Consider the following 23,374-nt stretch of genomic DNA (forward strand, 5'->3'; position numbering starts at 1 on the left):
TCAGTCATATGGACTGTTGAAAGAAAACACCACACACATTCCACTTGGTGGCAGTAAGCACTAGCAGTGTTGTGTTCTATTGACTATTCAGAAGGCAGGAAGAAGAAGACGCGCACACAATGCACTACACGGCTGACAAGGGCTTGTGTCTCCCAAATCTCTACGATAATTTCCCAATTTGTCGAAAACTCATACAGAAGGCAGCGCCGGGGCCCGTGCTATTTTCTTCTGTATACATTTGAACCCTGGATTTAAGAGAAATCTCGCAGTGTGGAACCGTCCAATACCAAGAAGTTGTCCTGAAAACATTGGATGTTTGCAGTGTGCTGGGCTGCAGGAAGGGGCTGGCCGGCCTGACGGGGGAGCGGCCGACACCCTCCTCCATGGAAATCCACACCGAGGCTTTGCGATGCGGGCCGCAGGAAGATTTTTCTCCTTTAATGATCATAATGGGAGCCTCGCGGCGAGACGGGGAGATCCGTGCGTGAAGGAGTGACACATCGACCGGTTGTACAAAACAACAGTCGTGGTATTTCCATTGCTGGTGTGTTCTTCCTGTGGCTGAGCTGCTGTAGCAGAGAGCGATCCGTCTTTCTTTTGATGTTCGGAGAATCCATCCAGACCAGACCAGACTAGGGCCCAACAACAACATCCAGGCTGGACAAACAATCACTGTTGTCCACCCTGCTTCTTCACCCAGCAGCAGCAGCCATCGGCTGCATCGTTCCGCTCGTAGCGTTTTTAAGAATATCATCTTATTCTTTACTTGAGCTCGTCTTACTGGGATACGTATCGATTGTTGTGTTATTGACCCTCTGTAGACATGCTAATCAGCTAGCTTAGCCAGCTAAGCTAAGGCTAATTGGCTAACGTTGGGAATACAGAGGAAGCAGCAGAACGTTCAGCCCAACAAGGAGACAGAGAAGTATTTGTCTCTGACAATTAATTTATCACATTAAATAGAAAGTGACGCCTGGTCATTTGGGCTCGATCGCCGTTTCCGTCATATTTGAGGCGAACATCATGCCAGGACCACTGTCTCATGCATTCATGTAGATATCTGGGTTATTGGCCTTGTTGCTAATGGGATATTTTCTGCTAACAGGCAAATTAATTTCTCAACGCGTGCCGAAACGCTGTGAATTATAGAGATTCGTGTTACAATAAGCAGTGCCGAGGTGGACGGAGAAAATCCTTTTAAGATCCATAACGTGTTTATTCGGATTTGCTTTGTTCTTAACACAGGCTTGGGTCTTATTTTTTTGTTTACATACGCATATTTGGTTGAGACGCTAGGTAGCTAACGTTAGCCCTGTAGGAGACAAGATCAGCATCAGCCATGTCCTGACATTTGGACATGATTGTGTGAATATAACTGATCGGTCCTTATTGACCCTTTCAGATGCGTTGAAATGACACATTTCACATTTGGCCGTAAAGAAAGGCACAGATGCCGAGCAACCGTTCTCAGCGGACGCTAAATAATACACACTGGGACTATTAACGCCATTTTAAACAGAGGCTCCTACGAGGGCCTGTGTGGTGGTGGTTCATCTCCGGTTTGGTGCCTCCGGACCGGGACTTAAAATCAAGTGCCTTTGGCCTGACTGGAGCGATCGGGGGGCGCAGTGTGAACATGGAGGGTCCGAGCCGAAGCAGCGGGTTCAGGCAGAGCCGACGTTCCCGTTCACAGCGCGACAGGGAACGGCGGAGGAGGAGAGTGGACCTGGCGGAGCACCGGGCCACATCCCTGTCCTCAGGCTCTGATAGGGAGGCCAACTCTGTCCTGGGACCCGGGGGGAGAGAATCTCGGCCCGGGTTCGGAAGACACAGGCCTCCCCGCCGGAGGAAGAGGGAATCGGTGTCATGCGAAGAAGACATCATCGATGGTTTCGCAATTGCGAGCTTCATCAGCTTGGAGGCCTTGGAGGTAAAATGTTAATTTGGATTTAAGCTTGTATTAATTTTACACCTGGTGCTGTAACTCCACATTCTTCTTCACCCAACTGTTTGGATCGGTTATTATTCAAGTAGGCACATGACATGATGTGTCAAACCACAACAGGAACAGAAGTCTGGAGATTATTATTGTCAACATGATGATCTGGATATTTTATGAATAGATTAGTCAGATTAAAATTAAAATAGTAGAATATTAATCAGGGTATACATTTTCCTTCACACTTAATTGGGGAATAGGGAGTGTGCCCTCACTGTTATGTTGTGAACTTATGACACCATTTACTTGCCTGAAGTGGCCAATCCACTCAGCCCAGCCACAGCCCCCAAACAAATCATCTGTTGCATAGTCCTCAATTATTCATGTTGTGATACTATGAGGTGAGGTGTCGATGAAATGCCAACTGGCTGGCTACACAATAGAACAAGCTTGAGTGTTGATCATGCCAATCATGTTTTTAAATCAGTGTAGCAAAGTGATTGTGGAGCCAGTGAACAACTGGTTTTGAAGAGTTGTTTGGTTTTGGCATCTTCACTTTCATCTTGAATTTTCATATATATCAATACTAAACTGATTCATTAAATTCAGTGGCAACATGGGGAGGTCATTAACCAATTTCTATAGGGCAGGACATTTCCATACTGGCCATGTGGCTTTCACATTCCAAAATTCACTCACCATAGTGTTACTTGTCAACACACCACACAAATTGACCAGCATTTGCTAGCCCCGATACGTTCCCTCAGTCCCTATGCTCATTCTATAGCTCCGAGATGAGGTCACGGGTAGCTCCCATTCAACTGCGTTTCAGAAACGGTGCATGGTTTCCACCAGGAACGCTGCTTACCCTTTTCTGCACATCGTATCCAAAAAGTAAAGGTCCGATAATGAGCTAAACTAATTTTAATTTAGGAGTGGACAAGAAAATCCAAGTTACTAGTTGAAACGAGCGTTTAAATCGCTTGTTTAGTCAGCCACTTCCACGTTTTTCAAAGAAGTTGTGCATGTGCATTTCGACTGAACTGAGGTCAGTTGGAAAATCTAATTCCACATTCGACCCAGGGAGGCGATAATGCTTTTCAACTTCCTTGGAAAAACATGGAAGCGGCTGACTAAACAAGTGATTCAAACGCTCGTTTCAACCCGTAACTTGGATATTCTTGTCCGCTCCTAAATGTAAATTAATTTAGCTCATTATCAGACCTTCACTTTTTGGATACGATGTGCAGAAAACGGTAAGCAGCGTTCCTGGTGGAAACCATGCGCCGCTTCTGAAACGCAGTTGAATGGGAACTACCCGTGACCTCATCTCGGAGCTACAGAATGAGCGTAGGGACTGAGGGAACGTATCGGGGCTAAGAATTTGCCTGCTGTCTGCCATTTTAGGCCATATCCATATCAAGCATTCAGTTCACAGCTGTCAATATATCAAATAAAAGTAAGTGGTGCAACTCCGTGTGGGGGTTCTCGGGGGGGGGGGGGGGGGGGGGGGGGTTTCCAGACCCACAGGAACGCACCCAGGGTGCTGGCCCGGTTCCGGCGAGCCGCCCCCCGTCCGAAACGGTTGAGAAAGGACAGAGTTACCATGTGCCGGTCCCTCTACTGTACCCTCTACTGTACTGTCACTGTACTGGCACACCCGAAATCATCATATATATACAGTTAATATGTGCGTGTGTGTTTGTTAGGTTGCGCACAGGTGGTGAAAAACAACCATGCTGTTTTCATGCTCATACCCAGCCAGCTAGCCAGGCACCCCCCCGCCCACCCACACACATAGTCACTTAAGGAAGTGGTTGCACCACTTAAAAAACCCTATATAATTCAAATATGAAATCGGGAAAAAATGTATCACCAGTCAAGCAGTGATGTTAAAAATAAAGAGTTGATTGCAAAAGGGAATTAAGCCTGTAATGCTCACCATGATGCATCAGCAACGGAATCCAACCTAAATTTCAACAGCTGGTTTCACCTGCCACATTACTATACTTTAACCCAGTTTATAGAATATAAAAAAATGACCTGACCTGTCAGTGAATGAGCTTCACACTGGATGGAAGAGTAAAAGAGTTAACAGCCTAACTTTGTCTAGACAAAACATATTAAATTGGCAAAAACTCTGTGTGAATTTGTGTCTACATGCCTGTAATTTGGATGTAAACCGTTTATTTACTGACAATTCAGACTGAGGATTAAAGAAACTAAAATCTAGGAACAACAGGGAAAATATGTGAACGATTTGGAGATGAAGTGAATAAATGTTTAGTCTATGGTCAATCGGTCATTGGCTGATAACATACAGTACATTTTAATGCATATTGATTGGTAGATGAACACAGGGTGATATATATTATTTTCTTTACACTTCCCAGATGGACTGCTCTCTGAAGCCAAGCCAGCGTGCTGCTATGCTGATGGGAAGGGGAAACAAGAGGAAGAGAGGCCCGGAGGAGAATGGTGGAGGGCCGCTTTCAGAGCCGGAGGAAGGGGCCCCACCCAGCTACTCCCGCAGTTTTTGTCACAGGAATAGAAAGAAGAGAAGAAAGACAGACGCAAAGGTGCGGCAAGGGTCTTTGGGCTTTGTGTTGTTGTTGTCCGTGCTCCTCATCTTGTCACTTTACCAGCTTCAGCTCCTTCTCATTCAATTGGCCCACTTTGCACATCTGAAGTCATGATGGAGCATCTATTGGAATTTAATTTGATAATGACCATGGGAGTTAGGCTTACACACGCTAACATGCCACACTTGTTGATACCATCATTGCCAGAAAACCTATCATAAGCATACAGGATGTTTCTTGGTTGGATTGAATCACCGCTTGCTGATCGTTTACAGTTGGTCAAGATAATATCTCGACTTGGATAGAGTTGTCATTCACTTAACTTAAAGTTAACGGCCCCCTTAAATTTACACTTATTTAAGACTTGTCCGAATACCACTAAGCCAGCCTAATTTGTCACAACTTTTCCTCTAGGGTGCACCTGGCCTTCTCTTGGAGACTGGCTACATTGTAAGTTTATTTACTTTACATCACCTGAATACATTTAATGTATCCTAGCCCTGTGCATTTATTAGTATTTATCCGACCTTGTTCACTACCTCTGCTGCACTGAACACTGCTATCAAATACAATGCTGGAAAACATTGTGACCTATCCTAATCCGATGGATTGATTTATTTTCTTTCTGTTATAGTGTGACACAGAGAGCGACTCAGGAGATAAGGTGCGTACTACTGCTGGCAAAATATTGTTTCTGGCTCGGTGGTTAACTTTACCTATTGTGAAACACACATGCATGGTTCACTTTGTGAAATATAAACAAAACAGCCCTTCTGGTGATGACACAGCTAGTGCTCTAGTAGTGAACATTTTTAACTTAAGTTACTGAAAAAGTATTTGAATCCACACTATTATTACTATACATATTATATTCTTCTTTCCAAAATAACAAAATAAGATATTACCTACAGTATTTGATGTTTTGTACAATAGTGTCAACCACATCTCCAGTGATGATGGCACATTTCCAAAATATGCTCAGAAGTATGTATGTGACATATTTACTTAAGTTGGCCGTTATGCTAAGCATAATTCTACTATTTTTTTCTTTTTTAAATCCCTCCAGGCATCTGACAATGACATGGATACAGTGTTCACAGTCAGTACAAGGAAAGGTAAGAGAACACAACTCATACTGGCACCTGTTTCAGTGACGCGACATTGTAAATCCTACATGGATTTAGCTTATAACTACGCCCGCTTCTGTGGCCAACGTGGAAGTGCCTCTCGCCTACACCAACTGCGGACTAGACCGTATATATAACTCTATGGACTAGACCGCGGTGGAGGGACCACTGTCTCAAGCAAATTTGAGCCATGTGAGACACCACAGAGAGATCTAAAGTGAGCGAGTTGCCATGTCGATTGAGCCGACTCAGGGCCGTACAAGTTGCGAGCCGATAGACATAGAAAAGTAAATCATGTTCTGGTGAGACCGTTTGCCCCGACTGCCACTCAAAGTGGCAAACTTAGTTTAGACTAGTCATTGGTTAGACCAGTAATTTGTCCTACAACCTATCTCAAACCCTCACCCTAACCCTAACCTCCCATGGGGCAGCACACCTAAACCTAACCTAAACCCTCTCCCAACCCTTGGCCTTAACGCACCCCTCACCAACCTTAATCCGGTCGTTAGGGCTGCACGATTTTGCCAAAAAAAATAACCTCGATTATTTTCTCTGAAACCTCGATTTCGGTTTCGATTTCGATTATTTTTCAGTAAAATAAATACATTGTCTCAAAATGTTTTTTTTTTTTTTTTTTTAACTACGCAAACAAATGTGAATTTTCCTATTGGAATAAAGTCCAAAACTTAAAAGGATCCCTGGCTAAAGACAAATATGCCTTAAAACATTACACTTGCCCTCTATGAATAAAAATAAATAAAAACACAATATTTAATTTCTTTCATAAATAGATAATCTTTCAATCAATAGGGACTGCTCCCATCGCAGGTTGATATATGTCCATGTGTGGTCCAGCCCTATGGAATGCATATGCTAATAAAAACAACTTAATACTTCCTAAGAATAATATGAGCATCAAAGCAATATTTAAATACTTTTTATTAGCATGTGCATGCCATGCATTCCCTATGTCATATGACATCCTCAACTTGGACAGGAGCAGTTCCTATTGAGTGAAAGATAAACAGTGTACACTACCCAACTTTATTTTATGAAAGAAATACAAATATTGAAGGTGTTTTTATTTTTAGTTATAGAGGGCAAGTATAGTGTTTTAAGGCATATTTGTCTGGCCAGGGATCCTTTTAAACAAAGAAAGATAAATCCCCTTTCGGATTAAAGTGAAAACGTTTACAAAATGTCCAAATTAATTCTTAAAAAATAGCCAATTTAATGTTTAGGTGCCCACTCTTCCTGCACCCTTTGCAATGTGAAATGCCACTGAATCTGTAGGCCTAATCCTTTTTCATTTTTATTCTGTCTCGTCATATGGGCCATGTGGAAAATAATGATGCCACATCTCTTTTCAACTTGTGACAGCTGATGCTTGTACTGTCACGGCAAAAGTTTCTGAACGTCTCATCCTCCATTTTTACGTGTGCTGAAAATAGCCGATCTACTAGCTCACAGCGTGTTGCGGAGGCGACACGTCGTGAGCTTGCAGATCAGCTATTTTTTAGCACGCTGATGCAACAGGTCGTACGGCGAAACATAAGACAGGCTTTCCCTTTGTTTTTAGCCGAGACGACGTACAGTCAGACACACATGGCTATTGGCTCCTCGATGCAAAATAAACTGTAGTGTACACTGTACACTACCCAACTTTACGATAATAAGGGACAGTAGGTCGGGACACGGTATTGATATTAAAGCTGTCCCACTCGCCCGATTAGCTCTGATCCATAGCCCTAATGCTAGGGTAGAATTAGCATCAGGGCTATGGACCAGAGCTACTCTCGCCGCTATGCCTGTCCATTCTCCATGCGTGCTGCCGTCTCCCACACTACTCTCCCACAGGGACCGACCCTCCACTATGTCGGAACTAAAACCTGTCCCCGTAAAAAGTCTGTGCCTGTGAGAGAAGGCAACACAAGCGTCCCAACCTGCTCCAGCACCCGGAAAACATACACAAGCACAGCGGCGTGTGCATCCACAACTTTTACAACGCTGAGTAGTTTGCTCCACATCTGAAACGGAGAAGCCGAGTCATTTCAAGACGACAGACATTGTCTAGCCTATTTTAGCAACTAAATCCTTGTTCCTATCGCTCCCCGTGGCAGACATGCTAACGCTGCTTTTCTCTCTGCGCGGCAGAGGGAGGAGGAAGTAACTACGGTAGCCCGGCAGCCTGCAGGCAGGTGCGAGAGAGATTTACCGTAAATGCCCTAGTTAAAGGGAAAAACGATTTTCGATTAACTTTTTTTTAAATCGTCCAAATCCAAAAATCGCGATTTCGATTAAAATTCGATTAATCGCCCAGCCCTACCGGTCGTTTTAACGCACCTCTCACCAACCTTAATCCGGTCGTTTTACCGCACCCTACCCCTCACCAACCTTAATCCACATGCTATGTCTAACCAATGCTATGTCTAACCAAAGTATGCCTCCCGTGCTTGCACAACCTAACCTCCCACGGGGCAGCACACCTAAACCTAAACTTAACCCATGTCTAACCAATGACTAGTCTAAACTAAGTATGCACCCCCCGTGTAGGCTTTCAAAGGACACTTCAGTGACAGTGAGCTGAGTTTCAATGAACATTGTACAATACACAGCATATTTACCTTGCCTCATGAAAACATAGGGATATATTTGCACTGCTCTTGCTTGTGCTTATGTTATACTCGGGGGGGGGGGGGGGGGGGGGTTTCTCAACCCCTTTACCAAAAATGACTGCCAATGACTGAATATGTAAAGCAGAGCTTACTTTTCACTGTCTTTCTCCTGTTGCTTTCTATTCCCAATCCCTAGTACCTACAGTTCTGGAGCCTACTCCTGTAAGCATGTCCGCTTCCATGGGTAAGAACTGCCCCCCTCTACCGGTCCATTGCGGGAGTGTCTCCCGGCTGATGGTTACCCCGAGGGTTTCAGGCCTGGAGCGCAGCCAGGAGAGAAGCTTGGAGCCGCCTTATCCGGAGCCTGTTTCTTCCTCCTCCTCTTCTTCTACCTCTTCTGCCGCATCCTTCTCTTGCCTGCCTTCCCACTCGGCAGTCACAGCCTCGGTCAGCCGGCCCAGCCAGCTCAACGGTAGCAGCAGCCTGCATGGCCGCCACGACCCCAGCCCCCCACTCTCCAAACACAAACCCTTCCTCACCTTCCCGGGGCCCGGACGACCTCACTCCATGTACAACATGGGCATCAGCAACAGGTCTGTATACATAACGTATAACGTGCTGTTTTATTAGCACTGTATAGCCTCCAACTCTTGTTGCTGTCATTCATTGTGGCTGTCAGATTTGGTGACCGTCTCTCTTTTGGGTTCTAATAGAAACGGATCACGCCTTACGGATCGCCAGCGCCGGGAAATTAACGTTTCGCATTTGGCGTGTCATCCCTGCAGGAGCACCACCTCCGCCAAGCTGCCATCGTCTGCCTCGTCTGCCGCTTCCTCTTCATCCTCCATGCGCCCTCCCACCCCCTCTGCCAGCGTGTCACTGTCTCTCATCAGGGGCTCGGGGCCCTCCGGCCCCCTGCGGCCCCCCTCTCGAGCTGGCTCCGGGGCCCTATTCACCTCCTCGCCCGGCCTGCCGCCGCCTCCGCCTCTACTGCAAGTCTCCAGTCATTCTACGTCAGCAGGTACAGTCGGTAACAAACCTGAACTTGAAGCAATTTTGAACTTTGGTAGAACCTTGGTTTGTATAGCTAACTGGGGGTGATATAAGTCTAATTGGTGGCGATCATCCTTATCAGTTGCTTCTGTGTTCAAAGAATACATTATAAACTGTCCTGGTACCTAATTTTGGGAACGTAATAATATTGCTTTAACCATGTTTTATTACCATTGATGCTTCCATCAAAGATGATTATTGACGTTATCATCAATGAGGCAGGTACTGCTGCCAGTGGGCAAAATCAACCAGTGGCAGAATCTGATTTGTGTGTGTGCTAAATGTGTGATTTTTGAGAACTGTTTCACCCTACAACGAGTGAATAGAATTGCTAGTAATGGTTGCTTGCTTACAGACAACGAAAGCAATATATAAAGATGATCTTAAACAACCAAGGTTATACCATAGTTCAACAACATCCCTTTCACTTCACTTTCTAAGCCTTTTTTTTTTACCTGTTCAACACAGTGAATAGCCTTTCTGATCACATGGGTATTGGGAACACTATTTAGACAACAACACAGTAAAAGTGAGACCTTACTGAGCATGTTGTGGTTTGGTGTACGGTTCATTTACACACAGGGAATATCAAGTGCTGACAAAGGTTAACAGTTTGACTGCGGGATAAAAACATCGCAATCCCCATTTGACTGCCTAGTTTTTCACGAACCTTTTGACGTATTATAAACGCGAATTAAACAATTAAATCACAACTAATGTAACTCGTTAATGGGAGGGAAGCTGTTCTACATCAATTAACTCATTAATGGGAGGGAAAGTGTTAATACTGTATGAGGAAGGTGTTTATTTACAAGTCAGGTTATGTTTCTGGAGCAAGGGTTCCCAAGTGATTGAGCTTGAGGACCAAAAGAGAAATGTTGTCTTTCCTGCGACCCAAGTATGAAGAAGCATGTGTTAAGAGAGTGAATTAATCACTTAAGCTCTATTTAAAAACTAGCGAATATACCCGATATTGATACCGTGAGATTTTCGAGCTGGAGTATTTATTTAATGCGCACGTGCCACGTAACGCCACTCGCGCGAGTTGTGAGAGAACATTTTACTTCACCGCCACATTAAGATAAGTGGTTAGCCACATAATCCAATTTCACAGTAACAGCCCTGTTTGGTTTTGACTTAAGCACCAGCTGCAGTAGATTGAATGGGAGTTTCCTACCTGTTTACTGAGAAAAGAAAAGGAAAGCTCATCATATTGTATTCCACTGGCTGCCTTCTTGGTTTAGTCCAACCAGCTCCATTGAAAAAGGAAAGATAACTAGGAAAGACAATCCATGATTCACATGGGCTGGGTCCCTGTACGTCAGAACAGCAGTCTATTCGGTTTTGTCTGCAACACGGGCCTTCAGAATTATTGGTGGACCCCGCTGCGTCCCGCCGCATCCACCCGTATACAAAAAGAAGCTGATTAAAAGCCCCAAAAAGATGCATCCCCGTAGTACGACAGTGTTGTGCAAAAGTGCAGATCTACAAGGTTTCGCCACATCGTCACACGTTGTCTAACAAACATACCGTTTCTGTGTGTTGTTTCTCTGTTATTGTCATGTTTAAGACGTCAGAATTACATCCAATCTAATGTAATTTAGACAAGTCATTATTTTTCTGTCAGTCCTACAACTCCAAACCTACACAGTCTACAGTCCCTCATGATCGCGCAAGAGAGCGCGTTTCTCAGCACCATCCGTGGCCGGTGCATATAGAGAAAGAAAGACTTTTGCTGTGTTTAAAACTTTGAATTGAGTTTGACTCCATAGTGCAGGGCTACTCAACTTAGCATTGCTCAGGGGCCACTCAGCAAAATTTCAAAAGTCCAAAGTTAAAAAATAAATGTATTATTTAGAAAAGTTTATTTTGTACTACACGACTAGTCTAAAGATGAAGGAAACACAGAAAAGCGACAATAAGGCCAAACCTCAATGAACAAAAAGCATTGTGAGAACATAATGAACTGATTATCACAGGTGAATAAATAAGTTAATACTGGTTAATACTTTCTCTTGGAACATACAACACCTACAATCTTGTTCAAAACAATGAAAATAACTATATTTTTATTCGTATGACCATGACAGGCCGCAGATATATTTAGCAGGGTCCGCATGCGGCCCACATGCTGCGGGTTGAGTAGCACTGGCATAGTGCATAGTGCACACAATATTTTATATTAAAAAATAATATAAATTACCAGTCAACCCACGTAGTGTTTTAAAAGCAATATTCAAGAGTCTTTCTGAAAAAAAAGACCCAAAGTGGGTCATGACCCCATAGTAGTTGGGAAACGCTTTTATGGACAATATACTGTATCTCTCAGTACAATATTACCAACTGTGAAAATAAATGCATGGAGTCCATGGACTCAATGAGTCCACTATGTCAATACCATATTTACATAGTGGGTGAAAATCACCTCATAATTTACAATAATCACTGTAGTACATATGAATAATTGGCTGCAATGAATCAGACAGTTGTACACTTGATTAACCGCTTTCTCATAATTCTGAAGAGCTATGGAACTGTCGAATCGAACCTGGTGCCGGGGTTCAATTAGGCCTGAAGTGAACAGGCAAAACGGCTGTCTCGAAATAGAAAGTAGGAATATTTATCCATTTTATCCGCCACTTTCTCTTACCCACAGATCAGGATTTGCTGCGCCAGAGTCTAAACTCTCACTTTCTGGCCTCGCAAGAGCGCGAAGGCCGGCGCAGCGTCCCCGGGCCTGAGAGCAACGGCGGAGGAGGAGGAGGTGGAGGAGGAGGAGGAGCCGGGGGAGGGCCAGGGAGCGGCCGTGCTTCGGGACGCTGCACCCCCAGCGGTCCGTCGGGTTCCAGCTCCACGCCGGGCTCCTCGGGCAGGTCGTCCCAGAATCAGCCCAGCATCCCACCTCTGGCCTTTCAGTTCCACCAGCACAACCACCAGCACCAACACACGCACACGCATCAACACTTCACCCCCTTCCTGCACCCCACAGCCACCGCGCCACCTCTGGTAAGTTTGGCCGCCTTCCGCTGCTGTTTCTTGTTATTATGTAGTGGTGGGGGGGGGAAAAGTACTTGCATGTAAACGTATCAATGCTGCAACTACTATGTTACAACTAAGAGTCCGGAACAAATGTTTTACTTTGGTAAAAGTATTTGTATCGAGATGTACCAAATCAACTAGGTGCTCAATGGGAAATATATGCATACTTGCCCTGATGAAGACTCCTCTCTATTGAGTTTTAACTTTTGTAATTAAGTAGCTTGATTTTATATCTACCCTCTCCTCATCATTTTCTTTGATCTGATTGCCACCTTTTCTTCAACACTGTAGAAAGTACTCATTGTGCAGAATGTCCCATTTCAAGTTTTCAAACGTTTAAAGTACAAAATTGTACTTCTAAAACGGGTAGTCCCAATACTTCATTCTGATTGGCTGGTTACCGTCACGTGACCGGTGTAAATTTCACCGATAACCCACTCCTTCAATCACTTTGTATCAAACTGCAGCCTTGTAGCTGAACTGGGGAAGGGGAGCGCTTCATTGCCTTACAAACACATGCCGTGCGGGCGTCTAAGCACCGCCCGGCTCATATGACTGTGAATGTGTGGCTCCAGGCAGCCCCGTAAATACATCAAGCGCTATTCTCCCGTCACATATAGCTACTTGCAGAGCAAAACCAAGGACTGTCTAAAGAGGACAAGAAGCGAAGACCGTAAGGGCGCCGCCATGTTGATCACATGGTGCTCCATGGAAGGAAAGGAACATGCGCAGTTGCAGACCAAGGCTGCATAAAGCCCATTGCGCATGTTTCTTTCCTTCCATGGAGCACCATGTGATCAACATGTCGGCGCCCTTACGGTCTTCGCTTCTTGTCCTCTTTAGACAGTCCTTGAGCAAAACAAGGAAGTGTTGTGGCTCTGGCTTGCTCGCTCTGGTGGCGCAAAGCGTAGATACTTTTGTGAATGTAATAGTTTTATTAGGTTAATATTGCTATAATGTTTGTAACCGTTTTAGAAAAGCAATAAGCTTTAAGTAAGTAAATGTTACTTTACACCACTGTTATTATGCAGAACGGTCTAGTCTGTTCTGCAAAACAATGAATTGTGGCTGAGACTGCATTTAGTGTGGAAATGTTTTTAACACACTACCGTCTCTTGTCTTACAGTTTGATAAGTATGCAGGCAAAATGGACGGGCTCTACCGGCACACTGTGAGTACTCTGGTCTTATCTTTGATTCTGAAGATAGCAATAATTTGCAGATTGTCAGGTTGAGCAAGGTGAAGCACCAAGGCATTCTGCTCCGGATGGAACTTGTTGTCTTTAACTAGTTGTGTACCCGATTTTGATTTTTACACGAACGTATTTGACATATAATTGGAGCAAGTAACATCACTTTCGCTAACCAGTGTCGCTCTTGTGTGATGCAGTTCTTCCCACAGTACCCTCCTCCGTCAGTGCCCGGCATCCAGCCTGTGATCCCTCCCAATGGGCCTTTCAGCTCCCTGCAAGGAGCCTTCCAGCCAAAGGTGAGGAGAACAACTCTCGCTTTTCCCCATATCGGTTACCAGTGAGAAAAAGACTGGCGTTTTAGTGCACTTTGTTTCCGAGAAAAGTATGCCGGGACAAGTTGCTCTTTTTATTTGACAAACGGCATGGTACAAAGCCAGATTCTAAGGTGGTTTGCATTCCTGTATTTTGAAGATCCACTGAATTGCAAGCAGTTGAATGGATTGTAGGTTATGCGAAATGGTTGTGGCTCATTTAGTCTGCTATGTTTGACAGCCTCTCGTCCCTCAGGGAACGGGTCCTGAGATCACCGCTCGACTAGGGGTCGTGCCTCATCACCTACAGCCCAAAGACCCAAGGGTAAGGAAGACACTAAAACTGCTGCATATATTCGTCCCTTTCTTGCATAAGGATGTACTATAGGGCATAATATTTTGGGCAGCGATGTACACCAACATGGGCCTAGTCAGGTGCAAGAGTGGACAACTTAAGTATTCATGGCAAAGAGTAAAACATGTCGATTAAAAGTTGGTTTGTGATTCTGTTCTCTCGTAGCTAACCGATCCGTTCGGGACATCGTTGAAAGTCAGTAATGTAAGCACAAAACAGACGCCTTTGAATCCCCTTTTGGCTCCTTAAATCTCTCAGCCCTGTGACACTCTCACCGCTTCACTCAATCTTTTGCACTAACCTTCTTCCTAATCTTGACTTCTGCTGGTCTAATCAATGTCCTTGCACACCTAGTTAGATTTTTGCAACACTAGAGTTGATCAAAGTGTGTACTTATCTGTGCATGTATTGTATTCCCACGTGGCTTCTCTTGAGTTCCAACTTCTGTGACTTTACATTCTGACTTCATTGTTGGGTTTCTTTTTTCAATATCCTTGAACACTGATTGACCCCCTACCCCCCCCCCCCCCCCCAGTAAGTAACACTATCCTCGGCTGGAAAAACCCAAACCTCACGGAGAGGCTAAACAAGATGTTTCTGTACAACAGGGACTTCATCTGACTCTGTGTGCAAAGGATTTAGGGTCTTGGCGATTCATACAGAATAGGAAAAAAGAAAATCCTCTTAACATCGAGTGCCGTCTATCAATCCATATAATTTCAGTGTAATTTGTGGAGGTTTTGGAGATCAATCAGCAATGGAGCTCTATGGCATTATTTTTATAAATGTTTTTACTGCGACGTGTAAAGAACCAAAATAAAAGTCCATTGGGACGTTTTCTCGTATAGATGGTTTGCAGACACACTTTGGTAGAAATAGTATCTCAGTGAAACCGTTCATAATGAGGTCTGTAGTTTTTTTTCCCCTTTCACAAAAACCCAATGCCACTGAGCAAGATTGCATCGGGGTGATGCCAGAATTCTCAAAAACTATCTGAAGAGATAAATGGTAATTTGTAAATGGCACTCATGGTAAGACGGGTCATATTTAATTTTTGTTTTTTGAGTGAACTGCCCCTTAAAAATGTCAGCTGTACAGATTAGCATTATAATCCTTGTTGTTATTGTCTCCTGCAGAAACCAGGGAAATGGTGTGCTATGCATGTACATGTTGCCTGGATGATTCTAAACCATCAGAAAAAGGTGAAGGTAAGGGTTTCTTCTTTTTTCTTCTCTCTTCAAAATCATCTTCAAAATCATAAATCATTTTACAAAGTGTAGCTTTCAGCGATGTGAGCAGTTTATAATCATAATGTGAGAACTCATCCACTGAGATGTTCACTGGATGACCTATATATACATGAATTCATTTTAAGGTAGTCCTTTTTTGTACGGTATTTGTTTAAAGGTCATGTATATGATGTGATGTGTTTTGAGGGACTTTTGTGCAATATAAACCTAGCCTGGTAAACCATCCCGGTCACGTGAATTCACATTATCATGCGTCCGTCTGGACTCAAGCACTGGGTGGGTGTTTTGCTTCCAAAAAGTGGAAGAGCCAATCAGCATCTGCGCTCAGGGCCCTATGATTGACAGACAGACGATTGGCTCACCTTTTGGTTTCTGCCCACAACGCTTGGGGTCAGAGCAGACCGATCTGCAGAAGACACATGTGAATGTTTACCAGGCTAATATAAACCCAATTTTTTGCATTTTTAAAAAAATTGTACAGTTTAAACACGACTATTATCCAGCTGCAGTGCAACGGGCGATACATTTCAAAGCATGTGTGGTTGTGTTTTCTTTGTGAATGAATGTGCCAGGGTGACATTGTCTGGCCATCACATTTAATTAAACTCTGTCATTTTCAGCTGATGCAGGCTGATCCTCACAAGTTGGACTTTCGTAACGATTTGCTGCCCCGGCCTATGGGGCCCCTAGGAGGCGGCATGCCCCCGACACACGACCTGACCAGACCTGCCAGCCTATTTACAGCCACAGGTGTGTACTTAAACATAACCGGGTATTGAATTGATAATGAACTTGCACTTTCAACAGGCTTACAGTTAGTATAGGCTTAATTGCATTTTGTTATTACATTTTCACCCTTTTTGGGTTGTCCTCATCTCATTCCTGGGCTTACTGACTGTGGTGTTGCACTCTGAGTCAAGTGTCTGATAGCCTTGATTTCATATGACTCCCCCCCCCCCCCCCCCCACCCCTCCTCTTCTCCTTAGGTGGAGTCAATCCGTCCTCGGCTCCTTTTATCCCTCCATCAACACCCCACTCCTCTTTCCTCAATCCCGCGGCACACTTGGGTAAGAGACAGCTTCAAAAGTCACATCTGTACACCACTTATGACCCCCCCCCCCCCAATAAATATCTGTCACTCTGGTTACTTTGAAGTCTGTATGCTGAAGAACATGTAGACCATGGCTCATTTAGCTACTCAGATTGACTAATGGTCATTAATACAATATGCTTTGGCTTCAGCTATTACTGCTTGTGTGTAGGGGGTTAACAAAGAATGTGTGACCTCCTCTGCCGAAATGTCATTGTTGCCGAAATGTCATTGTTTGTGTGGCTGTTTTGAGAGTTTTGTCTACAACAAAACAAGTCTGGCTGCCATAATCTGCCCAGTTCAGAATTATAGCTTTGTCAGAAGCTTGTCAATGCATGACATGGGTGGCAGAGAACATTTTAAAAGGAAACCAGCAAACAAGATAGTTAGTTGGTCTCAATAGTACTCCTTCACACTTTTTTGTGTGAGTGTGTATGTGTGTGGTTTAATCCCTGCCCCACACACACTGGAAAACGGAACATGACGGAACAAATGATAGTTTCCTATGAGGAGAATATGAAAAGCATGGGCTGCACCTTCTGGTCATTTTTGGTGTCATTATGCTGTGAAAACAGAAATGACATTCATTGATGCAAGGACTCCACTCTTTCTGGGGGGGGGGGGCATAACTCCAATGGTGTTCTCCATGTCAGCCAACTTATTTCGGTAGAGCAGGTCACATACCATATGCTAAACTACACTGTGGGTATACTCTGTGAGGCATTCTTGATGTTTGTGTCCCCATACGCTTGCATCGGAAGGAAGTCCTTGCGGAAGCATCAGCAGAGCATTATGGTCAGATAGAATTGTGACACTTTGTATCACAATAGTATCTCTGATGAGAACCCATGTGTGTATGATTTAGATCCGTATGGCCGCTCACCACCCTTTACCCCGCTTGGAGCTCTGGGCTCCGGTGCCTTTGGAGGACTTGGCAGTCCGACTCTGGGTCAGTTTCATACTAGCTCTTCCCATGACACAGTTTGACCATACGGTCCAAAAGACAGTTGGAGGCTGTCTTTCTTTCTTTTAAACAGCTGAAGCTAAAACGAGTACCTTCTACAGTAACTAAAGACGAGAGAGTAAAAATACCTATTAAAGCATTTGACACGGTGCATATAGAAAATACAAATGTTTTGTGTGTCTTCTGCAGGTGGCTCTGTGTTTGGCCATAAGGACTCTCCAGCCAATGTGGTTGGGGCTTTGTCCAACCCCAACCATCACGACCCATGGAATCGCCTGCACGGAGGCCCTCCTGGCTTCCCTGCTGGCCCTAACTGGCCCAAAGGAGCTGAAAAGAGGGATGAGCGGGATCGGGGGAAAGAACCCGAGAGGAGAGACATCCCTCACATCAAGGACGAAAAGGACAGGTATAATATGCTGTCACAGTTCTCTTTCGGTATTAACCATGTACAATGGCCATTTTGCTGTCTCTGGCGAGATTTTATTATATTACTTTGTATACAATATCTACACGCTGCTTTTTCTGGCAGCGAGTCCCTGGTTCGTTTCCCGGACTGGCCACTGTATGTCAATCCTGTACCCTTTTTCCTGTTCTCTGTCTCTCTCGCTAGCTATAAAATAAAGTATAGAAAAGCCCCCGGAAATACCCTCCCAAAAACATGCAACCTTGTCTTGCAGAGACAATATGCTGTATGGCCGGCCTCCTGTGCGAATGTCTCCGGTTGCCCCCGCCTTCAAGCCTCGCAGCAGCACCCCAGTGTCCCACATCAACGGCCACGGCAGTGGCATGGGAGGGAGCAGTGGGCCCATTGAGGACCTGACACGCAGCTTAAGCAGGGACAGGGATCGAGACGGGGAGAAGAGGCCGCTGCCGACGGCGTCCTCGCGCGGCGGGCCTCCCCTCGGCTCGTCGTCCCTGGTGGCGGACAGAGACAGACCGAGATCTTCCTCCTCCTCTGTGCTTACCACTCCCCCGCCGTCCAACCACTCCGCCCCATCTCCTTTGGACCTTTATCCCCGCCAACCGCCCCCTGCAGCACACGGCCACCACGGTGAACCCTCGCACTCCTCCCAAAGAGACAACAACCTCCCTTCCTCCTCTGCCTCCGCCACCATCACGTCTCTGTCTCAGGGCAAGAAGCCCGACCGGACCACAACCCCAGTCTCCAAACCTCCCATGCTCCTCCCTCCGGTAAAGGTCAAAGAGGAGCGGAAGGAGGAGCCGGAGCACATCCCCATTACCCTGCAGCACCCCTCGGGCCCCGTGCACAGCTTCGACCGGCCCAACAGCCGCCCTCACCACCCCAGCTCTTCCTCGTCTTCTATGTCATTGACTCCGACTCCCATTCCACCTCCCACCCCCCACCAGTCCCACCAGTCCCATCAGGCCCACCAGTCCCACCAGTCCCACCAGTCCCACCATCCTTCCCATCCATCCCATCCATCCCATCCTTCCCATCAACATCACCACCACCTCTCTCTGCTCGAGCGCTCCAGGGCCATTGAGGCATATCTGGGTAGCGCAGCAGGGGGGGGACTGATGGTGGGACCGGGTGGAGAACGGTTCACCCACGGACCACCCCAGGGTCCATCCCAGAACCCGCACACCTTCACCTGGGACCCCTGGAGGGAGCTCGCGGCCCAGCAGCAACAGCAGCAGCAGCGTAGGGAGGCTATGGTGCTTCGGGACCCGCACCTGGCGCTGCGCTCTGACCCCCATCTGGCACGGCTGCTCCAGCATCAGCGGTTCCTGGACGCGGAGAGGGCTGCGGCTGTGGCGGCGGCTTCTGCCGCAAACCACCACCCTCAGACCTCTACCTCTTCTGCCGCCAATGTCCGCCAGGAGTTCGGCCTGATGGCCCACCACTTCGAGCGGCCTCCACAGCTCGGCCCGCCGGGTGGCGGGCTGATGGATGAGGAGCAGCGTGCCCAGATCCTGAGGGAAGACTTTGAGAGGGCACGTTACTTTGGGATGCACCCACACCCACACCTTGCCGCTGGCAACCACCTCCAAGGCCCCTCCCATGCTGCCCACCTAGAGCAGCTTCACCATGGCCTGCTCGCCCACCAACTCCCTCCAGGAGCCTCTGGTAACCCCCAGCATCACCCGGGCCTTTACTCGCGCCTGGGACCACTACACCCACACCACATGTCCAATGGCATCTTGGGGAAGAACCCCGCCAGCTTGGTGGGAGCTCTTTCTGTCGGGCAACCACCGCCACTTATTCCGTCTGTGACCAGCCGGTCAGCCACGCCTCCGCGTGGCTCCAGACTTGGGCCAGGCGAGCTGGCACTGTACAGCGCCCACAAAGACGGAGAGTCCAGATAGTACAGGGACAACACTGGAGGAGATGAAGGGAAACGTCAGGATCACTGTGCTGCTTTCAACCTGCCCCCGTTCCCCACCTTCACAGACTATTTAACCCAGTCCACCCAGGCACACAACCAAACACGGTTTTCTGGACCGTTGCGCCCGCCCTCTTCCCCCTGCCCCCAAAAAGGGGGTGGTCAGGCTTGGCTGGGGAGATGACGGTAAGGAGGAAAACGTGAGATTTCTCAGCGTGACTCCGAAAATGATCCCTAATGGTTCTATCAGTGCAATTTAAAGGTACATGGTTTCTGTGCATCCTTGTGTTTTTTTTATTATATATATTGGCTGTTGGTTATTACAGTACACAATTATAATAGCTGTATGAAGAGGCAGAGGACAGCTTTTTTGCCAGGTGAAATGATTCATGCTTTCTAGCAAGCCTTTTCCAGGTGGATTGAAACTGACTTTTAGAAAGATGTGTGCTTTCAGAACACGTCTGAGGGTTCATCCTTCCCTTGGTTTAACTCATGAGATATTAGAAAGCCTTCATCTGCATGAATAAAACCTGGTATGCTGTTGTGTGGATGAGGGCTTAAGAAACACAGCAGTAATTATTTTATTTGTTTTGTGTCTTTTTGTCATTGTAAAAAGATGATGAATTACTGATGATGAAATATCATGGACTCAAACAAAATCAGTGAGCATCTGTACCTCAGTTCTCTGCTTCACCCAAAACTAAAAACTAAAAAAAATCACCCGAACCCTCAACTTCACCACTTCTGTGATAATGAGATTCTCCACCAGTTTCTTTTATTTTTTATTTGTTTTTTTCCTAAAGGAAGAATGGTGATATGGACTGTGCTACGTTGTGTGGGTGGACGCGATACTCCCTGTAACTGTTTCCCATTCTCCTGTCTGACTCGCTATTATGAGCAGGACCAGATTATAGTAGTATAGTGAAATTGCCTTTGTAATTATTATTCTTAACATTAATTATCTTCTATAATAATAAATATATTCACCGTTATGTTATTTGTCATTGTTTCTGGTTACAGTATCAACCAATATTCTCTCCCCAGGTAGAAATCAATTGTTTTGAATCATTCAAAAGACAAAGCAAAAGGCTTTTGCGTCACACAACTTTTTCAAAGGCTTTTGAACATCAAAGCAACAACCATTGCAACCTCTGGCCTCTTCAAGGATCTGATCTGACTTTGTTAATATGCGAGAGGGAGGTTTGCGTGTTTTTTGTTAGCTGTGTGTTGCATCACATTCGGGACTATGGTAGCCTTGTATGTTGGGCTACAGAGATGTTTCATCAACAAAGATAAGTTATATACATGGAACAGTGGGGCATCTGCTGAGGATCTGAAAGGATGAGTGGACAGTGGGTACACTGGGAGGAGGAAGACATTGGGTCGATTATTTTAATATGACCATTTTATACCTTTCAAACCCCCTCCCCTAGAGACCACAAAGATTAATTATTAAATGAATTGTTGGTTACTCAATTGTGTGGGTCTTTTTTTCTGCTTCCAAATGCATCTTTTGTGCTTTAATTTCAGTCTTATTAATGACTTAATAATACACAAATGTAATCTTTATACTTGTATGATGGCTAAATGCATATGGCAGAAATGATACCACCCTCATGGGTAGAACTCTCCATTTGGAGGGATAAGAAATTAGGAAAGTAACTAGGATGGTGGGGATCTAGGTATATATTGTCTTCACATTTTCCTTAATTTGATAGGATGCTTTTAATATCTCAAATGTATATGTTGTTTTTCTAAATACCCAAAGACGCTTTTACTGGTTATCAACTTGAAACCTGCAGTCACTTATGGTCATGTCAAAATAGGTGAACATTTGACAAAAATAGCTTTACAAGCTCACAACGCCACACGTTCACGTTTCTGCCTCTCCCCAGCTGATTCCCTGTCTCTTCAGCTCCGCCTCGGTGTCCCGCCTCCAGGTAGGTTATTTTACGTGAAGAGATTTGGTGCCCTATTTGTGTCAGTCCTAAACCCCTTCTTTGCCTCTTTTTTTTTTTTTTACTATTTTGTGAGCTCTACAAGCTCACAATGTTTTGATGTAGATTGGCTATAGTTGAAGAATTTTAATGCTTTTCAAAATAGTAAAAAAAGTTAAAGAAGTTTAGGGATGAGGGGTTTAGCACTAACGTAAATAGGGCCCTTGATGTCCCCTCCTCTCCGCAGTCCCCACTACAGTGTGAAACTAGGGATGATGTACCGTTATTGAAATGTTGGCCCATATCCCAACATAAACTGCTTGAATGTAGTATTTTTATTTAATTTTCCAACTTGCTGACTTTTGAAAGCTTCCCCAGAAAACACTTTTTATGTTTTATATTTAAGTTTCAACATAATTATAAAATATATCTGGTCAATCCGATATATTCGTTCGATTTAATACCGCATTTTCAGGCCAATATTGGCCGATGAATCATTAATTGCAAATCCCTAGAGAATTGTTTTGCTGGTGAAGTAGATGGTAAGCCCCCTCCCCACTAACAGTTGACGCTCTTAAAGAGACAGAGACAGGCTGTTCTGTGAGTATACAAAGCCATTGCCGGTCACATTATTATTAGGCTACGGTCATCAATCTCTGTGAAAATAATCTGGATTATTTTCAGACCGATCCGATACCGATTTGACATTTTTATGGCTGATATTGGCAATACCGATTATATCGTGCATCACTATAGTTTCAATTACCCCCAAATTGTGAAATATTTGAAAATGTCTGTGCCTGGGACCCCTAGAAAATTAAAAAATCTAAATTATTCAAGATTTAAAAAAACAAGCACGACACGAAGTGAAGCGATGTGAGCTTGTATATCTGCTATTTTTTGAATGAGAGAGAGAGATAGACAGAGAGAGAAAAAAGACAGAGAAATAGGCAGGTGGGCTCCGTGGAGGGGTCTGGTCCACATCTGGTCCAGGTCGAGCTCTGTGAGGCCGGGTCAAGGTCACACTTCTGGTGGGCTCCATGAAGAGGCCTGATCCATGGTCACACTCGGCAGTCAGTTGGGCGTTAATATTAGAGGTCCACAGAACTGCGACGGGGAGGACGAAAAGAGACTCCGGGGAGAGATTCCCCGGATGTTGGATTAGTGGCAGGCCTTACTGGAGCCTATATAGTGTTAAACTCACTTTGCCTGTCACTTTGCCACTCGATTTGCCATTTGATTTGATTTGCCATTTGATTTGGCATCACTCAAGGCAGATGGTGCAGGAATACACACACTATAGCCTATACTTACTCTCTCTCTCTCTACATGTACATGTGTATGTGTGTGTGTGTGTGTGTGTGTGTGTGTGTGTGTGTGTGTGTGTGTGTGTGTGAGAGAGAGAGAGAGAGAGAGAGAGAGAGAGAGACTTTTTTAAGTGGTGCAACCACTTCCTTAAGTGACTATGTGTGTGGCTGGTGCTAGCTGGGTGTGTGCGTCTGAGCACGAAAACAGCATGGTTGTTTTTCACCACCTGTGCGCAACCTAACACACACAGTCACACACACACACACA

At 45.3% G+C, this 23,374-nt stretch overlaps 1 protein-coding gene across 9 annotated transcripts; it reads left to right on the forward strand.

The window, feature by feature from the left end:
* Positions 1–118: 118 nt before the first annotated feature.
* On the forward strand, positions 119–21,333 carry fbrs (fibrosin). 9 transcript variants are annotated; one of them, XM_080788415.1, is made up of 18 exons: positions 119–1,930; positions 4,333–4,518; positions 4,936–4,971; positions 5,156–5,185; positions 5,588–5,636; positions 8,460–8,856; positions 8,977–9,284; positions 11,973–12,322; positions 13,482–13,526; positions 13,745–13,843; positions 14,100–14,183; positions 14,379–14,417; positions 15,350–15,421; positions 16,084–16,213; positions 16,450–16,530; positions 17,419–17,502; positions 17,707–17,923; positions 18,195–21,333. In XM_080788415.1, exons 1-18 carry the CDS (start codon positions 1,637–1,639, stop codon positions 19,843–19,845), a joined length of 4,152 nt encoding a protein of 1,383 aa, XP_080644541.1. In that variant the 5' UTR covers positions 119–1,636; the 3' UTR covers positions 19,846–21,333. The 9 variants fall into 9 exon arrangements, with proteins under 9 accessions (XP_080644541.1, XP_080644542.1, XP_080644543.1 ...); XM_080788416.1 differs by having other exon boundaries at positions 15,350–15,415; XM_080788417.1 differs by having other exon boundaries at positions 14,115–14,183.
* The last annotated feature ends 2,041 nt before the right edge of the window (positions 21,334–23,374 follow it).

The sequence above is a fragment of the Protomyctophum bolini genome (genome assembly GCF_963924005.1).
Source record: "Protomyctophum bolini genome assembly, chromosome: 18".
NCBI classification, from domain to species: domain Eukaryota; kingdom Metazoa; phylum Chordata; class Actinopteri; order Myctophiformes; family Myctophidae; genus Protomyctophum; species Protomyctophum bolini.

What these genes read in the sequence shown, in the direction of transcription:
- fbrs (XM_080788415.1), top strand. Translation starts at nt 1,637, where the DNA reads ATGGAGGGTCCGAGCCGAAGCAGCGGGTTCAGGCAGAGCCGACGTTCC. An exon ending in CAGTCATTCTACGTCAGCAG is followed by an intron (nt 9,285 to 11,972) that starts GTACAGTCGGTA and finishes TCTTACCCACAG; the next exon opens with ATCAGGATTTGCTGCGCCAG. An exon ending in CAATCCCGCGGCACACTTGG is followed by an intron (nt 16,531 to 17,418) that starts GTAAGAGACAGC and finishes TGTATGATTTAG; the next exon opens with ATCCGTATGGCCGCTCACCA.